Raw genomic sequence first — 19,855 nt, 5'->3', positions numbered from 1 at the left:
AGTGGGTCAAAAAAATAAACAAAAAGACATGAAAGTAGCGCAGAGACTAGTTGGGAGGAAAGTGGTTGTTAGCAGGAGTTGGGGGATAAGAAAGAATGACATGGTATGAATATGATCCCAGTGCACTGTATATATTATGAAAATTTCAAAACCCTTAAAATGCAGTTAAAAATATGAAGTTACTAATCCTTATCATTCATGAAAACTCTAACATAAACTCTTTCCCCCTAGAACATACCAGGTCTGTGGTGCATACCGCCCCCCTGATCCCTGGATACAGTTGTGCCATAAACTGAATATCACAGAGTTAGGGCAACGAGGGGCTCTTCTCTCCAGTCCCACCAATCAGGCTTGATTGCCAATGTCAGTAGAAATGTAGTGCTACGGGTGACAGACTTGAGCCTCCTTCCCTGTAGATAGGCCACTCTGGGTTTGTACGTGACATCTGACTCCCTCTGTATGTTCTGTTCTCCTTCCGTGTCACTGGCATCGTAATTTATGTGCATTTGTTTTCCGATATGGCTTCTGGATCGTCCAAAGTAACGCTGTGGATTACGGTTCCTCTCCCTGGGGATTTAAACGGTGCATTGGGTAGGCACTGTCCAGAGTATCAGCATTGTGATTATCATTGTCAGAACAACTTGGAAAAACACCAGTTAATTTCAGTTCTGTGATTTTTAAAGAAATCCCCTGATCTCTTTTTAAAAACACACTAAGGACCGGTCTTGCTTTAGCTGTATTCGGGCCAGACCCTGTCGAGGCACACCATTTAACCCTTATGCACGTTCATGAATTTCTCTCATAGGCTTTGGATTTTACTGAACACACAGTTTGAGATAAAGTTTTGTGCAGGTAGAAAATTGGGGGGCTAGGGGAATCCTTCAGAGCATAAATGAGGCTGGAAAAATCCAGATAAAAAGAGTCAGAGCCAATCTAGGGGTGCATTGATTAGGCAACAAAGTGACAACATGCATTTAATTCTATCTAGCCTTCTAAGAACTGGACGGATGTCTCCTGTGAATGTCAAGCAGAAGGGCAGAGAGCAAGGGTATTTTTCACTGATTTCCATGTCCCGAGGGTAAATATTATCCCCGAAGGAATAACTTCTCCCACGGCAGAAAGCAGAGAAAGTGAGCCTTGGCTGCATGCAGGGCAAAGAGTAGATGAGCCCAACGGGGGCTGACTGTAGACACAATTCAATCTAATCAGAGATGACGTCATAACAATAAAACCTGTCACAATTATCATTTCACGTCACAGAAAGGAAACTGAGGCACGTGGCAGTCTCCTCACCTGTCCAAGTCTAGATTCCTACAGACTGGAAAGTTGATGAGGCTTCATGCCACCACTGCCATGGAGCCATTGGGCGATTTGCATAGTCCACCCCACCCCACCCCAGCACAACTCAGAATTCATCTTTGTGACATTCATTCAGATGTGGCATTTGCTCCTGGGGAATTAATTTCCATTCATTCAACAACAACAAACATAGGAAAATGCTTCTATGGTGCTGTGATTGCATTCTTGGGAGACAAATGGCTGTCTTATATTTGAGGCCATGTTTAAGGAGACGTTCAAGGAAGAAGAACAGCCCAAGCAATCATTCGAGCTCAGAACCAGCTTTATAATTTTTATTAAAATGTTATTCTTCAAAGAGTATAGAAATACACTCGGTGACAGCCTGTTAGGCGTCAGCCTTCTCTTTCAAGCATACATGAGAATTTGGTGAACCAAACTCTGCCGTTGAGAATGTACTAAGTCATACATACACATGTCAGGACGGTGACAGCAACACAGGTTTATTTCACAGGTTCTCCTCAGGTACACACAATATTCTGAAAGGATTGTGTTTTTCCCCTTAGTAAAAGCTGTATCAACTAAGAAGGCTTTGAAAGATGAGCTTGAAGGGCCACAGCATTAACACAGTGTCAGGACCAAGAGCTACAGATGACATGTACACAGGGCCTGGAGGGCCACAGAGCCTCAAGAGGGGTGCAGTACCCTGTCTCTATGGCAAGCAAACAAGTCTGTGAGGTGGTTCACAGAAAGGAAGGAGCTCCCTCTTCAAGGAGAAGATTTTGAGGTTCACAAGACATAATACAACAGAAGGAAAGAAAAGGAGTCTCCCCACACATGGACTGAGCTTCTGCCTAGGGGAGATGAGCCAGCATGACTAAACAGGCTGCTAGGACCACTGCCTCTGAGATGTAGAGATTTGCCAGTAAGGAACACCCATCCATTCAAGCCACCCAGCTGGCTCCACTAAGTACCACGAACAAGAACAAAGCACCCTAAAGAAGAGCAGAGCTGCAGACTTGACATATGAGGGGAGGGCTCAGTTGGAATTAGGCCTGGTACATCAGTCCCAGAGTGGCTCACACGTGAGAACCAGGACATTGGGCTGCTGAAAGAACACATTCTCCCATCCACCATGGCTCATACTGAACCTTTACTGGGAAGTAGGGGGTGAAGTGCTAAATCAGGGTGGGTATTGCTTTAGCATTTTGCAATCATTATTTCTCCTTGCTCTGCTCACCTTCTCTGGGGACCAGAATCATTGAACATATTGAAAATGAGACTGTCAGGCGGGCCCATTCTATAGGTCAGACTAACAAGTCCTGGGGCAGAATCACTTGTGCTAATAAAGGAATTTTACCTTAAAGGTGCCAAAGGACCCAGTGCATGTCACCTACATTTCTTCAGCAACTTTTAACTCCAAACACTTGCCAATTATGACGTTTTACTTTGTGCCTATACGTCACTCAATATATCCCACTATACTGACTCTAGTCTTTTGTTCTAGATCATGTCAAAGAAAGAAAAGCTATGCATCGTGGGCATTTCTCAACCTGCCTTCACTGCCACAAAGCTTCTCTCCTTGATGCTGATCAAGTGCAGTTTAAATGGACACACAGCGAAGGGTTGGCAGTGGTTTCCTGGCAGCAGTGGTGACTGGTGACAGAAGGGACATTTGTACATTTGTGGGAGGCCTTGGTGATACCAACAGGATGGAAAGATAATCAAGGACAAAAAGGCTCCCTCGGACACTGCCCTGTCTGCCACAAAGTAGGACCAGTCATCCCCCCTTTATGACCCAGAAATCCGGATGAGGGGTATCGGCAAACAGGATCCAGGTGGTTGCAAAATCTAGTGAACAGCATTGGACACTATGGCTCTGTCTTCTCAGTACAGATATCTTTCTGTTTGTTATTCTTATTTAGCTATCCAAATAGGTTTCTTAAGTGGGCATGCGGGCAAGGCCTTTAATCCCAGCACTCAGAAGGCAGAGGCAAGTGGATCTCTGAGTTCAAAGCCAGCCCAGTCTATATGGTGGGGCTACATAGAGAGATCCAGTCTCAAAAAAAAAAAATTAAAACCAAATCAGCTTCCTCTTTGTGGCCATTGACACCCATAATTATCCTGGGCCTCCTCAGAGTGCCTACTCCCTTTGAGTTCTCTGCTGCACACAGGGAAAGGAGGAATCTCCCAGAAAAATGTTCCGTTCTGCCCACCTTACACTGAATGTGACGAAGGACACAGACCACTAAGATAGATAATATATACTCCCTCAATAAAGAGGACATTGGATTTATGTAGACTTCCCTTTTACTCAGAAGCATCTGCCCCATAGAGGAGTTGTCGCCCCACGGTGGCTTGCAGCCAGAGTGAGGGGGGAGCAGGAATACACAAGCTCCCTGTGGCTTCCAGGCCCTCACAGGTCTTGCTAGGAGTCTACCTTTGGAAAAATGCTCACTTTATTGTTTCTGCTCATCTTCCGCTCCACCCTGTTCACTCTGGGCACCTTTGTCTGGATCAGCTCTTCTGGGGTATTGCCCAGTGGGGGAAGCAGCCTCTTCTTGCTATTTCGGGTCTCAGAGAGCCACTGAGGGGGTAACTCAAAAGGCCCAAAGCCAAACTGCAGGGAATACTTATCAGGAAATATCCCAGATTCTATGGGAGCTACTGGGGACACCCGAGGTACAGAGTCCACTGTGCCTGGAGGTGGCACAGACGGTGCAAGCTGTGGTGGCTCCTGCTCGCCCTCGGGGCAGGAAGTGAGCACCTCCTTTGCCTGGAAATCGGCTGAGCCGAGATACTTGGCCTCACTTTCTTCCTCATCCTCCGAGGGCTTAAAGATCTGTTGCTGCCCAATGTGGAACATCTCCAAGAGCTGGCTACCCGAGCGCATGCTGGGCTCAAGGCTGGGCTCAGCCACCCCACTCCCTGTACTAACCACATTGCGGCGACTGTACCGGTGGTGCAGCTGCACCAGGGTCCCCACCAAGCACTTGCGTACCGATTTGTTCACAGTTAAGAAGAGCACAGGGTTGGCCAACAGAGAGACTTTGGGCAGCCAAATGGCCGTGAGAAGCAAGAAGACAGAGGTGTTAGGTACGTTGAGCACAGTCTGGTAGACAACCAGGGTGGCATAGGGTACACTGCAGAGAATGAAAACTGTCACCATGGAGAGCAGGGTGGCATGTAGCTCTGCCTCTCGCTGGGAGGCATAGGGGATAGAGATGGTGTTCTGTGGGGTCCTCAGTGCAGCAATTATGACTTTCTTCTTCTGGCTGGCACTCAGGGCCCTCCGGATCAGGATGAGGAAGAGAAATACCACAGCCACGGGCACAATGACCGTGGTGACATTGTAGATCAGAACATACACCAGGTGGCCCAAGGAGTTGCTCCAGACTTCCGTGCAGGTGGACATAGCATAGATGTCAGCGACATTGGTCACAGCAAACACAGGGACACTGGCCACCACTGCATGAGCCCAGATGTACATCACTAGCTCCCGAGACTTGGCATCAGATATTTTTCTCTCCAGAGGATAGAGGACTGAATAGTACCTGCATGACATAAACGCAAAATTCATTTCACAGGGGAAAAAAATACTCTTGAAATTAGGGGAACCTAAACTAGCATAGGTAGACAAGATGGGACAAGAACTGAGTCAGATGGAATCATTCGAAAAAGTCAGGTAGTCAGACCTTATGTTTTGAGGACTCTGGGGTACAATGAGGAGGGCAATAAACCAAGAAGCTTTGTGAAGATGCAGAGAAAAGCACTGTCTCCATGCAGCAATTAAGACTCTATCAGGAAAATAAACAAATAAATTCATTTCATAGCTAGCCTTAGAATTATCGCCACCGGGACTAAGATCTCCTATGCCCTCAGCATAAAGTATAGATCCTTAAAAGCCCCCTGCGCAAAGGATATCTAGTTTTCAATGTAATGGTAAGGAGTAACTTGTAAAATTTCTATACTGTGAAGCCTCTAAGAAACTTAAAAGCCACTGTTGCAACAAATTTATCTACATACATATCAAAAGCAGACTCCCCCCCCCCCCAGCCTGTACACTAAAAGCTGTTAGTCTCTAAGGCTGCCCACAGCAGAAGATACCCAGATGAATGATGGCTCTCAATCAAACACAGCCAATCACATGGTATTTGCCCAGTAGCCAGTTATCACAACTCTAAGAGCAACCAGCAGGTCTGAAAGGCCCACATCATTAATTAGTTGTTAAAATAACATAGGGTTTCCCTCCTTCCAAACTACAATGTAATCATTCTCTAAGTAGCAAGGGAAAATTCCAGACTGAGCCTGGTTTCATGTCATCAATGACCTGGGAGGATTGAGTAGTTTCATAGCCATCACCTAGGGGCTGCCACCAGTCACCAGAGGTGTGGTGAGATGTTTCTTACTAGCTCTGCTGGCAGCCAACACTGGAGTTGATCTCCCTACCCTGATGGCAGCCCCTCACTCATGGGGACAGATGACAATGAACCACAACAGATGCTGTGGGCATGCTTGTGCAGACCGAGTTACAAACTTGAAAAGTTGAAGAGTTACAAACATCTCTGCACTCCATGAGGAGTAGGTGGTTGGCCCAGAGCATGTAAGGCTACCTGGGGAACTATCAGAGAAAGTGGCACTGTTGTGGGATCTGATGGTGGACAGAGATGGAATGTTCCAAGACACAGACATAAACCATGGCGGTATGCACAGGCAATGGGTGATCACAGGAGGGTGGGACAATGTGTAGAGGGGTCTACTAATTTAGGCTCCCGTGGAAGATAAGAAAAGATTGTGCATGAACAATGCATGTTCTTAAAATACCTTGGCTCTGAGTACAGATCAACGTTTCTAATCACAACTTTACAGACATCCGATGAGACCACTCTCACGCGTGAAAACGAGCCTCAGGAGTGTCCTGGCTCTGGTTGTCATCTGCTTAAACACGATCATTTTCCCATCCTGTTACACACTGGGAAATAAACTGTAAGATGTGCACATCATCTTATCTGTACAGCTCATCAGAAATAATGCTCTTAGTGTGCACATCTCTAAGAAGTGGGTGTGGGAAGTGTAGGAGGGCCTCCTAATTAACTTGCCCACTTAGTGTCAAGAAGCAAATGGATGCAAGGAAGAGAAAAAGATCCTTTTTCCCTCTTCAAGTGCACCTCACTGATGTCTGCAAGTAATTAGTATCTCTGAATAATAAGGTAGGAACATTTGCTGACTTTTTTGTATGAGTGATGGTATTTAAAATGCAATGGTTTATCAGCCAGGACAAAAACAGGGAATTTTTTTTATTGTTTTTATATTTCCATGTCTAAGATCAAGGGCCAACACAAAATAAACTATTGCACTGATCTCATATAACAACAACAATATGATCCATATTATACAATTCATTCTCACCGAGCCCTATTCTTTAGGAGTTTTCCACGTTGGTCTGGGGAGGGGGTTCAGTGGTTATAAACTGAGTTCTTTCCAAGGTTCTGAGCTCAGTTCTCGGAACTCACATAGCAGCTCACAACTGTTCCAAGGGACCTCAAGCCTTCTTCTGACCTCTGCAGGCACCAGACATATACACACAAAACACATGCATACATGCTGACCAAACACACATACACATAAAGCAAAAAAAAAAAAAAAAAAACCCAAAAACCAAAAAACCAACAACTTTCAGCATTCATAGCAACCAAAAAGTAGAAAACACATAACCACCAATTGGTAAATGAGTAACCAAACTGTGGTGGGTCCAAAATGGACTTTTATGTGCCCATAAAAAACTAATGGGATGCTGATACATGCTCTGGCATGCTAAGTGAAAGAGGCTAGAAACAAAAGACCCTGGGTTCTATGATTCCTCTTACATGAACTGCCACACAAAGGCAGACAGAGCTGGGAAGCAGATTCGGGGCTGCCTGAGGTATGGCAATGGGAATGGTGGATATGGGAGCAAGAATCAACCAGCATGAGGCTTCTTGGGAAAGTTACAGAAATTCTGACACTAGACTGTAGTGCAGGCACAATTCGAAGAAGGAACTAAAGCTCATTGACTTGAATCTTAAGATAGGTGATTTTTATAACATGTAATCTATATGTCAAAGCTATTTTTAAAAACTTGCTGAAAAAAATAGTTCATAAGTAAAAGTGAAGACCTAGCCCTTCGCTAACACCAGGTGTGGTGATGTGCATCTTTTATCCCAGCTAAAAGAAAGGCTAAAGCAGGGTCACTTTAGCCTAGGAATTTGAAGTTATGCTAGACAACACAGAAAGACACCACCTTTAAAAATCAAAACAAAAAAGGGACTCCACTGGGGCAGAAGGGAATTGCAGAAGGACGCCTGCCATGAAATGACCCAACAGAAATCAAAGCATCACAACAGCGTCAGAAGGTAAACTGAGGCAAGTGCCCTCAGCCCAAGTCAGGAGACACAACAGTAACTAAGGCATTTGATCCATTTACAGACATCCACTGAAGCTGATGGAAGAGAAAAGTAGCAACAGGGCTGCACGAAACCCCAGAACTCATTCCTCCAGAAGAATTTCAGGTCCTCCCTTAAACAGCCACCAAATCATCCCCTTTCTCCCAGAAACACTTTCATCCTGCAGCAAAGAGCCCTAATTGCAAAGTTATCAACCAGACAAGCAAGCCACTTCAGATTGCAGTGCAAATACCAATCCCAACCAGGCTGGAACAGCACCAGGGTCCAGTAGCATCCTGGTGTATAAACCAACTCATCCCTTTAAGACTCTGTTTTGGACACACGTTCTCTTTCTGATGGCCATAAGCAAACTAAAAAAAAAAAAGTATATGGCGTATTAACTACTTGTCATTCACATGATGACACTCATCTTTCAATACATTTAAAAGAACAAAATCTCAGCACTGTAGAGATAGCTAAGCATTTGTTTACAGGCACTTGCTGCTCATTTGGAGAACCCAAGTTTAGTTCATAGCACCCACACTGAGCAGTTTACAAATGCCTGTAACTCCAACTCCAGGAGATGAAAATCTAACTAACACCCTCTTCTCACACACACACACACACACACACACACACACACACACACGGCTAAAAGTTAAATAAATTCAGTTACCTGTCCAGGGCAATGGCAGGAAAACTGAGGACAGTCACAGAGCAGAACACCTTGTGTAGGAATTTGAGCACCTTGCAGAAGAGCATCGTATAGATCCACCAGCAACAGTGAGGGCTGCTGCTCAGGATGATGTCGAAGGGCACACAGACCACACTGGCACAAATCCCGGAGCAGGCCAGGTTTTTAATGAACCTGTTGGTGACAGATTTGAACACTGTTGTGCGGCAAGTTGACCATAACACCATGAAGTTTCCTGGCCAGATATGTAAACAAAAGAAAAAAAGTAAAAGTGAATTAAGGATTTAAATAAAGAGGAAAGATGACAAAAAAGGAAGGAAAGACACAGGTTAAATATATTAAAATGTGAAGAGTTTACTTCAGGCTATTCAAGGACATAGTGTCAATTTATGCAAAATTATTAGCGCACATACATACCAAAAATTCTACATGAAATTGCATTGCTACTTGGTTATTTGATTCCAGGCAAAAGATACTCTGCAATGATGGAGCAGTCTTATGGGCAGTATTTAAAAAAAAAAATCAGTCAGGTCTCAGGCAGTCTAATTTTTTTTTCTTTTAAGGTGAGGTCTCCTATAGCCCATGGTGACCTTGAACTTCTGACTCTTCTGAGTATGTTCACCACATCCAGTTTACAAAGTTTGTAATCAAACCCAGGACTTTGTGTATGCACTAACTGATGGCTCCGACCATCAGGCAGTCTACTCTTCTCAAACTTGCTAATGATTTCTGCGTTGTAGAACAATCCAGAAGAAGCACAGTAAGAGCCACACTTTTTAATTTTTTTTTCTTTTTTACAATTTTCTAGTATCTCACAGAGGGAAGCAAATGAATTTAAATGATGTCTTTCATCTGACCCAATTAATCCTAAAACACTGTGATTTATTTAACCCAATGAATCCCAAATATATGATTCAACACATCATTACTGATAAATTATTGATAAAACATTTTTATATTCTTGATTTTGTGCTGTCTACAAAATCCAGTGTGGTTTGTTTGTTTGTTTTTGGTTGGTTGGTTGGTTTTGCTTTTACATTTCCAGACTCTCTCAGTTGGAAATGGTCACATTTAAAGTGCTTAGTGGCCACGAGCAGTTAATTAGTGTGCTTTCTGTTGCAGTCATAAACACCATGACCGAAAACAACTTGGGGAGAAAAGCACGTATTTGGCTCACATTCCACCACAGTGTATCATCTAGGAAACCAGGGCAAGAGATAAAGCAGGAACCTGGTGTCAAAAACTGAAGCAGACCGTGGACGAGTGATGCTTACCAGCTTTCTCTCCAGGCTCAAGTAAAGCTACCTTCACGTCCCCAGGCCTAGCTGCCCATTGCTGGCACTGCCCCTGTGAGCTGGGCCCTCCCACATCACTCATCAGTTAAGAAAATGCCCTACAGAGTTGATACAGGCCAATCTGATGTTAGTATTTTCTCAATTAAAATTTCCTTTCTCAGATCATCCTTGTTTGTGTCAAGTTGACAAAACAAACAAAACACAACAAAAACCACTAGTACCTGTAACTAGTGACCCACATGAGGGACACTGAAATTCTAGATTTTGCATAACAATGACCTCATCAACCACCTCTCTTTGATGTTTCTCCTCCCATGGCTTCCACAGCCTAGTTCTCCAACTTTGTTCCTACCCTCCCACTTCCTTCAGCTTCTGATTGGTCTTTTCCAGGGACTCACTGCTGCTACAGCCTCTTCCTAGTTAGACTACCTTTCCCTGTGACTTCCCATCAAAATGCTGATGACCCCAGATTCACGTCCCAAAGGAGCCTTTTCCTCTCTCCAGACTCCTGTTTCCAGCTAAGCCCGATTCCTTATCGCTCTCCCAATGTGTCATCCTCCAGGACCTGGTGTTTGCCTGTCTGACCCCACACCTTTCCTCCTCTGGTTTGCAGAACATCAGCTCTCTGGCTGCTCTTGAGCTACACCAAGGTTAACACTAACCACACATGTCTTTGTGTAGCATTTCTAGATTGCCTGGAATGTTCTTCATAAGTTTGGTTCCTTTTAATCTAGGTTTTAGTTTAAATACTGTCTCCTCCAAAAGGCCTTCTCTGACGATCTCTCTGTTTCAAACACATGCATTTCTTCCTCCACTGTACATTACAATACCTTGCTGTGCCTTTACAGTACATCCCTAATTATTATTAGCCATTTGTTTCTCTCTCATTGGGGAAAACATATGTCACCCTTGTTCAGTTACAAGTCCTTACATAGCTCATTATTAGGAAGAGTAGGCATCTTATAAATAATCATTAAATAAATGAATTTATCAAAATACATGGACAGACAGCAATCAAAAGTCCCTGCAGTGCAGCTATCCATTTTGGGAGTATGCATGTCGTCATCAGAGTTTCCAAAGAAAACCCTAAGTCAGAATGACATACTGCATGGGGGCCATTTGGGATGAAGAGCTGCAGCTACAGAGATGCCCCAGCACAGTGGGCTCTAAACTCAACCCTCAGACTCCTACACATGGAGCCTAAAGCCCGTCAAGCTGGCCAGGGCCCATCAGCCTGTGGTACCCTTCAGTACCACACAGCCTATCCTTCCTTGGTCCATTCTGTAACTAGGGCATCCCGCTTAGGACACTGCTTGCTCTTGTGCATCTGCCCAGAGGATGCCTGCTAGTAAGCCAATCTGACAGCAGAGCCACACGCTATGGGAAGGACATGGTACTAAGCCTGCTATCCAGGGCACAGGCTATCCAGAGCTCCAGGCAGGGTCACTCCAAGGAGCTGCCTTTGTCCCTGAATATGTACAGAACTTACTGTCAAGGTCTTCTCAAACACAATGTTCTGTGATCTTCTAGACAATGTAGAAAAACCAACTGAAACATCTAGACATGTGGGCCAGCTGTTTCCAGGAATTCTCTAAAGCACTCGGTATTAGTTTGATGATAGTGACTCAAGAAAACATCAACAGTGATCTCACACACACACACACACACACACACACACCCACTTATTCAGGGTAAGAGTTGTTTATACTGATGCCACTGTCACCATGGTGATAAGCTGAACAACAATGATTTATGAGAATCCTCCTGATTTGGAAGCCCTTCTTCACTGGTACACAGATTTGAGTCTAACCAAAGCATCTTTCTTTACATAGTGTTACAGGCAAGACTTAAAAATATGCTCAGAATCTATTAATGTAATAGTCCACTGGAAGATATTGTCTATGAAGAGATGTACACATTGCGGTATATTTGATTTTCACTGCTAGAAGAATCTTTATCCCTTAAAGAACTTCTCATAAATAAATTATTCCCTTTGTGAGAATCAAAATCCTGAGGATTTTCATGTTGTTGTTGTTTTAATGTGTGTATGTGTGTGTATTTGCATGCACACCTGTGTTGGGTGGGGTTGCCATGGTGCATATGTGATGGTCAGCCACCATTATGAAACTTCTGGCCATCAGACTATGGTCTCCAAGCTTAAAGTAGCACTCCAAGGTAAAGGTCACACCTTTACCAGCTGAGTCATTTTGCACTGGTCCCACAGTCTGTATATTTGAAACAACATATATTTTGGATTTTCAATCCATAATTTTAACCCTGTCACCCATGTTTAAGTCTCCTCCTGTAGCACCATGGGGCTGCTGGGCACCTCAGCACTTGGATCCATCCATTCCAAAGTTGTCTGAGTCTGATCTGTAGTCAAGTCCCAAACACCCACTGGCAACAGACTCACCAGCCTTCACCCATGCTCCTGGGCTGGACTGCTCTTTCCAACCTGGGTCCACAGCAGGAAGCCAGCACATTCCCACTGTAGGTCCCATGGCAGGTTCAGGGGGTGCCCATTATAGGACTCTGACTCACTGAGTCCAACACCAGCTTCCTGGATGAGGAAGCCCTGACAATGACTACCTCTGAGGGATGCTGGCAAAAGCATCTAGTGCTTACCTGCTGAGCCAAGTGTGTAAGAAATGCCTGGCAAGGCTTCCAAATCAGAGGAGTGCCCATATGTCATTACGTTCAGCTTATCACCATGGTGACAGTGGTATCAGTATAAGCACCTCTTATCCTGAATAAGTGGGAACATGCTTGTGCGTACGTGAGTGTGTGTGTGTGTGTGTGTGTGTAAACACTTGTGATGTTTTCTTACTGAGTAACCATATGTCATCAAGTCTCCAGCCCCAAGCCCATAGTTCATAAACCTACATGACCATTGGGATCACCACGAAACTTCTAAAGTACAGAGTCCTTACATCTAACCCTACTACATCAGAACTTTAGAGAGCATAGGAATCTTTAATTTCATGTGCACAGCAGGAAATTTGGATGGAGTAACCACATCTAGCTTCAGCAAACCCAGCAGCTCAGGATTCCTTAAATAGAAAGAAACCCCCCCCCAAAAAAAACCCCACACACACACCATAAAGGCACACACACACACACACACCATAAAGGCACGCACACACACACACAAACACACACACACCACAAAGGCACACACAGAAATCTCAGGGAATCTGAAAACAAGCATCCATGGAGCCTGGAGGAAAGCCTTCTCCATCAAGAATCCGGGTGGAGCTTGAACCCACTTCCGTGTGGGCAGAGCTCCAGCCACGGGGTAGCTCTTCCTTTGGGAATAGCATCACCAGACCCAGTTTTAATTTTTTATAACTGACCTTCTTTGATACTTTTTATCTCTCCCAACAGACCCATTGGGCAACCAGAAAATGAGAATATTTTAATTAGCTTTAATAGATATATTCCTAGCACCCCCGTTTCATGGAGTGGTCTTAAGTATATTGGAGCTATCGACTTTGTTTTAGAAAGAAGAGAAGAAGTTGGGGTGGGGGAGTTGCTCACTAAAAGCGGTACAGGGGAGGAGAACACTTGGTGGAATTAGAGAGAACGAGATCTGAGTGGCTTGCTTCCTGGAGGCTTGCTTGCCAGGGTGCCATCTGGTTGCTGCAGCCTGGGAGCCCCCAGGCTTGCTCTAGTTACTTCTAGTCTGGGACTTCAGGTTTCTCCTGTTTCCCGATGAAATGCCTTTGCGTGATTACCAAGATGATGTAGAACCAATTCTTAAAATGCAGACAATGTATAAAAATATAAAGGACAAAGGTTGAAGAGATGACTCAGCTGATAAGAATGCTTACTGCTCTTCCAGAGATGGGTTCCCAGAAACCATAGCAGCGCTTACAACTGTCTGTGACTCCAGCTTTTGGGGGTACTCATTTTCTGGCCTGACTATATGGGTACCTGCACACTGGTAGCCTAAATGCGTACACATGCATACACACACACACACACACACACACACACACACACACACACACACACATTTTTTAAGCCTACAAAAGGGTAATAAGTAAAAGCATCCAGTGATTACCTATTGAAAACTTTAGGGATGCTTTTCACAAATAGGGATTTTTGTGGTAGCAAACTATGCATACTGCACAAGATCTAGTCATTATGGGGACTATGTTTCTGTAACAATAAGTAAAAGTAGATACATATCATCATCTTGACAGCTAAATAAAGCAATAGTGCTTGTCTAATTATATCCCAATTAATTTATTTACTGTATATCAGTGGACTTGTTTAAGCTCTTTCTAATACTCCATTATTATACAAAGCTGGATAGAAAACCAAACTGCATGTTTATTAATGAGAAATTCCTATGAGCATTTCTCTGTATATGTGAATATATATATATATGTATGTATATACATATGTCCAATGGTCCTCCACAAACGCCATGAAAAATTGGTCTCTCTATATGTTTAAGGAAAGTTTTTAATCATTGTTTATTTATTTGTTAATTATCTAGATGGTAATTTTTCACAGTACTGAGGATTAAATTTAAACCCTTTTAAATGTCAGGCAAGTGCTGTATCAGACTATATTATCTCCAGTGCATCTGTGTGTGTGTGTGTGTGTGTGTGTGTGTGTGTGTGTGTGTGTGCATGTGTGTCTATCACTCCTTGATTCAGACAGAGTGACTGACCAATGAGCCCCAGTAGGACACCTCTCCCCCATCACTTTCTCCTAAACACTGGGACTGGGGGAGTGTACTGCCTTGCCCAGCTTTTTACATGGACTCTTGAGATCAAAACTCATGTCCTCATGCTTGTGACTGAGCTGCATCCAAGGCCATTTTTGTTTTGAGGAGGGGTCTCACCAAGTTGCCCAGGAAAGCCTTGAACCTGGCTCTGGAGCTCAGACAGACCTTGAATTTGTGATCTTCCTGCTTCAGCCAGCCAAGCATCTGGGATTAAACCCTATTCCAGGCCTGGCTTCAGTCTCTTTTACTCCTGCACTGTTACCTTCCTATTTATTCTCCTGGGCCAGTATTCGATGTGCATCAGATCTCACCCACTGCATGTATCATTTATATCTTCAACAATTACCCTCTTCTACAAACTGGGAGAGAATTCTCAGATAGCCCTCCATTTTATTGAGTCCTAATTCATCAGAGGTAGTCAAACCCAACTTTGAAAAATGTATTTGTGGTGGTTTGAATATGCTTGGCCCATGGGAGTGGCTCTATTAGAAGGTGTGGCCTTGTTGGAGGAAAATATCACGGTGTAAGCAGGCTTTGATGTCTCTGAGCACTCAAGCTCTGCCAGTGAAGAAGACAAGTCTCTCTCCTGGATGCTTTCTGGATCAAGATGTAGAACTCTCAGTTCCTTCTCCAGCACCATGTCAGCCTGGATGCTGTCTTGCTTCTCACCAGCCCCAATTAAATGTTTCCCTTTATAAGAGTTGTCTGGGTCATGGTGTCTCTTCACAGCAATGGAAAGCCTAACTAAGACAGGATTTCAACAAAGTCATGCAACCTATTCTGTATTCCAACATCGTTAGTTTTGGGGCTTCCTTCCTTTCTATAATCCAATCATCTTTATGCACTTGTAGTTTCTTTCAAGTTAGTCTACTGTTTCTGGAAATGCTAATTTTCCCATTTACTGGGCCTACTGGTTCTCCTTTACAGTTTTTTTCAAATAGCTTTTTAAAATGTTTTACTTATATTTACATTTATTTTATCAATATATTTCATAAGTATATTAAAATTGTAAAATAAAATTATACATAAGTATATAATATATAAAATAAATACATAAATAATTAAAATATAAGTATTACAAATAATATAAAACAACAAACAACAAAGTATAAGTGTGTAAATAATAAATATGTAATGTTTTTATTTTATTTTATGTTTATGAATGTTTTCCATGCATTTGTGTCTGTGCTCCAAATGCATGCTATATCAATGGAGGCCAGAAGAGGGCACTGGCTGCTCTGGAACTGGAAGTCAGAGAGTTGTGAGCTACCTGATGTGGATGCTGGGAACCAACATCCTCATCATCATCCTCATCATTCAGATCCTCTGGAAAAGCAATAAGCACTCTTAATCACAAAGCTGTTAAGCCATCTCAACAGCTCCTGGGGCAGGGAGGGGTAGCGGAGAGGATGAAATGTCGTTTGGCCAAAAATATGATCTTCCCATAGGTAGCAGGAAGTCCTCTAATTTCTCACAAGATAAGCAACCAAGAATTTTAATGATAAAAAGACCCACTATTCACTCTTTTTAACCCTATCACTAGGAAGTCAAGAACATCCCTAAGGACACGTTTCCATTTTCTATCAGCATGACTCTATGTGGGTTCTTTATGATACTGGAGTTTTTTTTCTTCAAGTTGGTTATCCACTTATAAAAAATACATAAATAAGCAAACACATTCTGCTAGAGGACAAAAAGGGTGAGCCTGAGTTCAGTCCATTTAAAAGTGTAGAGGGGCAAAGGTGACATGACTGGTTTGCTAAAAGCATTCAATAATCCCTATTGCCACCAGTGAAAAATAAATAAATAACTCCAAACTTCCCAGTTCTGCATGATATCTTTTCTTTAAGATATACCTGGCTGCCCTATGCTTATTACCCAGAGTGCAACGAAATGATCCTAGAACCTGTCTTGGTCCTTCCTACTGCTGTAGCAGACCACTGAGGCAAGAGAGCTGGTTAGCAAAGGAATGGCACATGAAAAAGGAACACCCACCCCACACTGATGCTGCTGTCGCCACTGCCACTGCCACCACCACCATCACCACTACCACCTCCACCACCATCACCCTTATACCACCACCATCACCACCACTTCCACCACCACCACCACCACCACCATCACCACCTCCACCACCACCACCATCACCACCACTTCCACCACTACCATCATCATCACCACCACCATCACCATCACCACCTCCTCCATCACCATCACCACCTCCACCACCACCACCACCACCATCACCTCCTCCACCATCACCACCACCACCTCCTCCATCACCATCACCACCTCCACCACCACCACCATCACCATCACCACCACCACTACCACCACCACCACCATCACTTCCTCCACCATCACCACCACCACCTCCTACATCACCATCACCACTACCACCACCACCACCACCACCACCACCACCATCACACCACTGCCACCATCATTACCACCACAACCACTGCCACCACTCTCCTTGTTCTGATTTCCACCTCTCAATTGCCTAACACCACAGAATTTCAACATGCCTATCCAGAGCAAACTTAAGATCCAAATGCCTACAGATGAGCTGCACTGCCTACAGTTCTGAGAACCACCGTAAATAAGGTCGTTAAGAAGGCTACAGATGAGCTGTACTGCCTGTCCTGAGACTCACCATAAATGAGGCAGTTAAAAAGCTGATGAACTCTGTCTTAAGTTTAACCTCTTCAAGAGGAAGAATTTATTTGTTCAATGCATTTGTCTTTAATGGCACTGCCATCTTCACCTGAAAGCTTGCACAGGGTACCTAAAGTAAGGTCTCTGTGTCAGGACAGATTTCTGTGGCTGAATATAGCCACACATTCTCTCCCTACCATCTGTCTCCCAAGGCCATTTCAGAGCCCCCAAATCACACAGGCAGCTACTCCGGAGCCACTTGAGTGCATCTCTCTCCTAATGCTCACACTTCTCTCTGGGCAAGAGCATCTTATCTTTCTGTTTAATCAATAAACTCACTCTCTGAGTGGTCCTGAAATTCTTCTTTCTTCATGACAAAGTAAGGCTGTAAGGGGTGAGTAGCAGTTTGATGGTGACAATACCACAGACTAAGCTATTTAGAAAAGAAATAAGTAACCAAACCCAATTAACTTTGGGCTTGAGATGGTTCGGTGGATAAAAGAACTTGCTGCCCAAGCCTGATTATCTGAGTTTGATCGTGGAATTCCCATAGTAGAAGGAGAGAAGTGACTCCTGAAAGATGTCCTTTGAGCTCCACATATCCATGATACACACACACACACACACACACACACACACACACACACACACACACTAAATAAAAACTTAAGCAAAACCGCTTCTTACTGAAAAGTATGGAAAATGAAGGATCAGGGCACATGTCAGTTATCTGACCAGGGATGCTGTTTCCAAGATGGCTGCCTGTGGTGTGTGCTCTGGAGGCAATAGGTCTAGGAGGGCAAGTGAGCCAATAACCATGTGAATCTCTTTTACGAGAGCTGTGGTCCCAATGTCCTCGTGACCTTTAGAAGGTCACTTCTTCTTTAGAAGCCCCACTTTTAATACCATCATGTCAACTGCTATGCCTTAAACACCAATGGTTTAAAGGGGGACACATTGAAACCAGAGCAAAATTCAAGTGCATATTTTTCTCTGAACCCTTCTGTTTGACCCAAACCCTTACAGGGAACTCTCACTCACCAGAGAGGGAGACTGATCAAAAAGGAACAGTGACGGAAAGACAAGACAGGAGGGAAGAACTTCCTTGGTGTACGGCAACAAATGACCCCTAAGGAAAATTAGAAAGACGCTGCTGAGCTGGGTCAACCTCAGGGCGGTGGGGAGGAGATAGAACATCAAACGCAGCAGCTGAGCTTTTCAAAGTTCATATCACCAAAGGAGGCTAGAAGATTCTATCTGGTCTTTTACAAAACCTTTCCCTCTTTACAATTTATTCAGATAAATCCCTCAGCTACCCAGAAGGCCAATGCTGGTTAGGTGGTAAGTGGATCCTTTGCTGTTGATGTTGGTAGAACTCTGACCGCAGAGAGGCATATGAGAGAGAGCTAGCTTATAGCCAGACAGTGATGCCTGGTGGTTTTCAACACAATTCATTCTATTCCCTCACTTGAAATTTGTACCCTTTCCTCACTAATGAAGTGTCAATTTGCTATAACTTATGATTAAACTGCCTAATATCTGCCCCACGCTACTTAAGCCCATCGCTATTATCATGACAAAATTATGTTATTTCAGCTACAATTAATTTGATTCAGACACCCTTTCATTTAAGAAAGATTCAGGGAGTTCAAATTAAGCAGGAATTGAATTATCAGGAGAGAGCTACACAGTGAGTATATTAAAATTCATGGTGGATTTTAAGCCATCGCTTTGAATGAAAAGCATCTTTCCAATTTAGCCTTGGATAGCTGATTCTTCTTGGAGTACTTGTTCCCGATGAATAATTCAAGAAAAGTATTAACGAGATTCACTGCTGTAATTCCTTAGAATATAAAAAAGAGACTCTAATAATGGCCTTGTCGGGTCATCTCCAATGAAGCCATACAAAGAGCTTTAGGTAAAAGCGCAATAAGCACAGAGGTTCTGGCAGCAACAGTTTCCAAATGGTAAGGCAAACTGCATGCCATCAAGATGACAATGGCCATGGTCTTGACTCTCTCGGCCAAAGGCCCTCAAATGGTTCCTTGGGTCCCTCAATACACAAATGAATAAGGTAAGAAAAAGTCAAGACTATAAACTATAAAATCTTCATGGTTCACAAATACCTTACTCTAGTCTCTCCTACTGGCAGCAGCCTCCCTGGAAAGCATGGTACTCCTTGAAAAGCTATGGCAAGACTCAGAATCACCTGCCCTGTCTAACTATGACAGCAATGAGAGCCCTGAAAGACCTCGTGTTCCATTTTCCTTTCATGGATGCTGTAAATTAAACAGACTGTCTGCATCAGAAATTGTGTTAAGGGTTACTTGGCAACATAACAGCATTGAGGGGTTCTGGGGCCTTTAAGAGGTGATTGTTTCCTTAAGACATAGAAATGCCTTTCCCCTGCAACTGGGTTGGCTTAGGGCAGAGCATGTTGCTGTGACTTGAGCCTAGTACCTCTCCTCTTCCTCACACCTGCCTCCCTTCACCTCTTCACCCTGAGTTATCTCGCCTCATAAAACGCTTACCAAAAGCTGGTCAGACTCTTAGACTATGAACTAAATAAACCTCTATAGCAATAGGAGACATGTCAAAGGAATGGGCATGGAGAGGATGCTTTTAGTGAAAAGGAACCAAGCAGTCTGGCTTTCTCCATCATCAGGCATGCAAACAAGCCAAACTGACCGCAAAGAGGTGAGCTAGATATGATCCTAGGTAGCTACTACACAGGCCATCTCAGTAAGAGGTC

The 19,855-nt window shown here is 43.7% G+C and overlaps 1 protein-coding gene across 1 annotated transcript in view; it reads right to left on the bottom strand.

Moving 5' to 3' along the window:
- Positions 1-1,626: 1,626 nt before the first annotated feature.
- The window catches only part of Gpr176 (G protein-coupled receptor 176), a 93,446-nt gene continuing 75,217 nt past the window's right edge, over positions 1,627-19,855 (bottom strand). The window contains exons 2-3 of the mRNA XM_021156635.3: positions 8,395-8,647; positions 1,627-4,850 (exon numbers count right to left, since the gene is read on the bottom strand). Of these exons, the coding sequence (XP_021012294.1) occupies positions 3,725-4,850; positions 8,395-8,647 (1,379 nt within the window). The 3' untranslated portion in view covers positions 1,627-3,724. The remainder of the gene's footprint in view (positions 4,851-8,394; positions 8,648-19,855) is intronic.

Source organism: Mus caroli, unplaced genomic scaffold, assembly GCF_978045245.1.
Source record: "Mus caroli unplaced genomic scaffold, Mus_caroli_1 scaffold_2, whole genome shotgun sequence".
Taxonomy (NCBI): Eukaryota; Metazoa; Chordata; class Mammalia; order Rodentia; family Muridae; genus Mus; species Mus caroli.
Note: the sequence above shows the minus strand (reverse complement) of the source record. Positions and strands in the feature narration are given on the sequence as shown.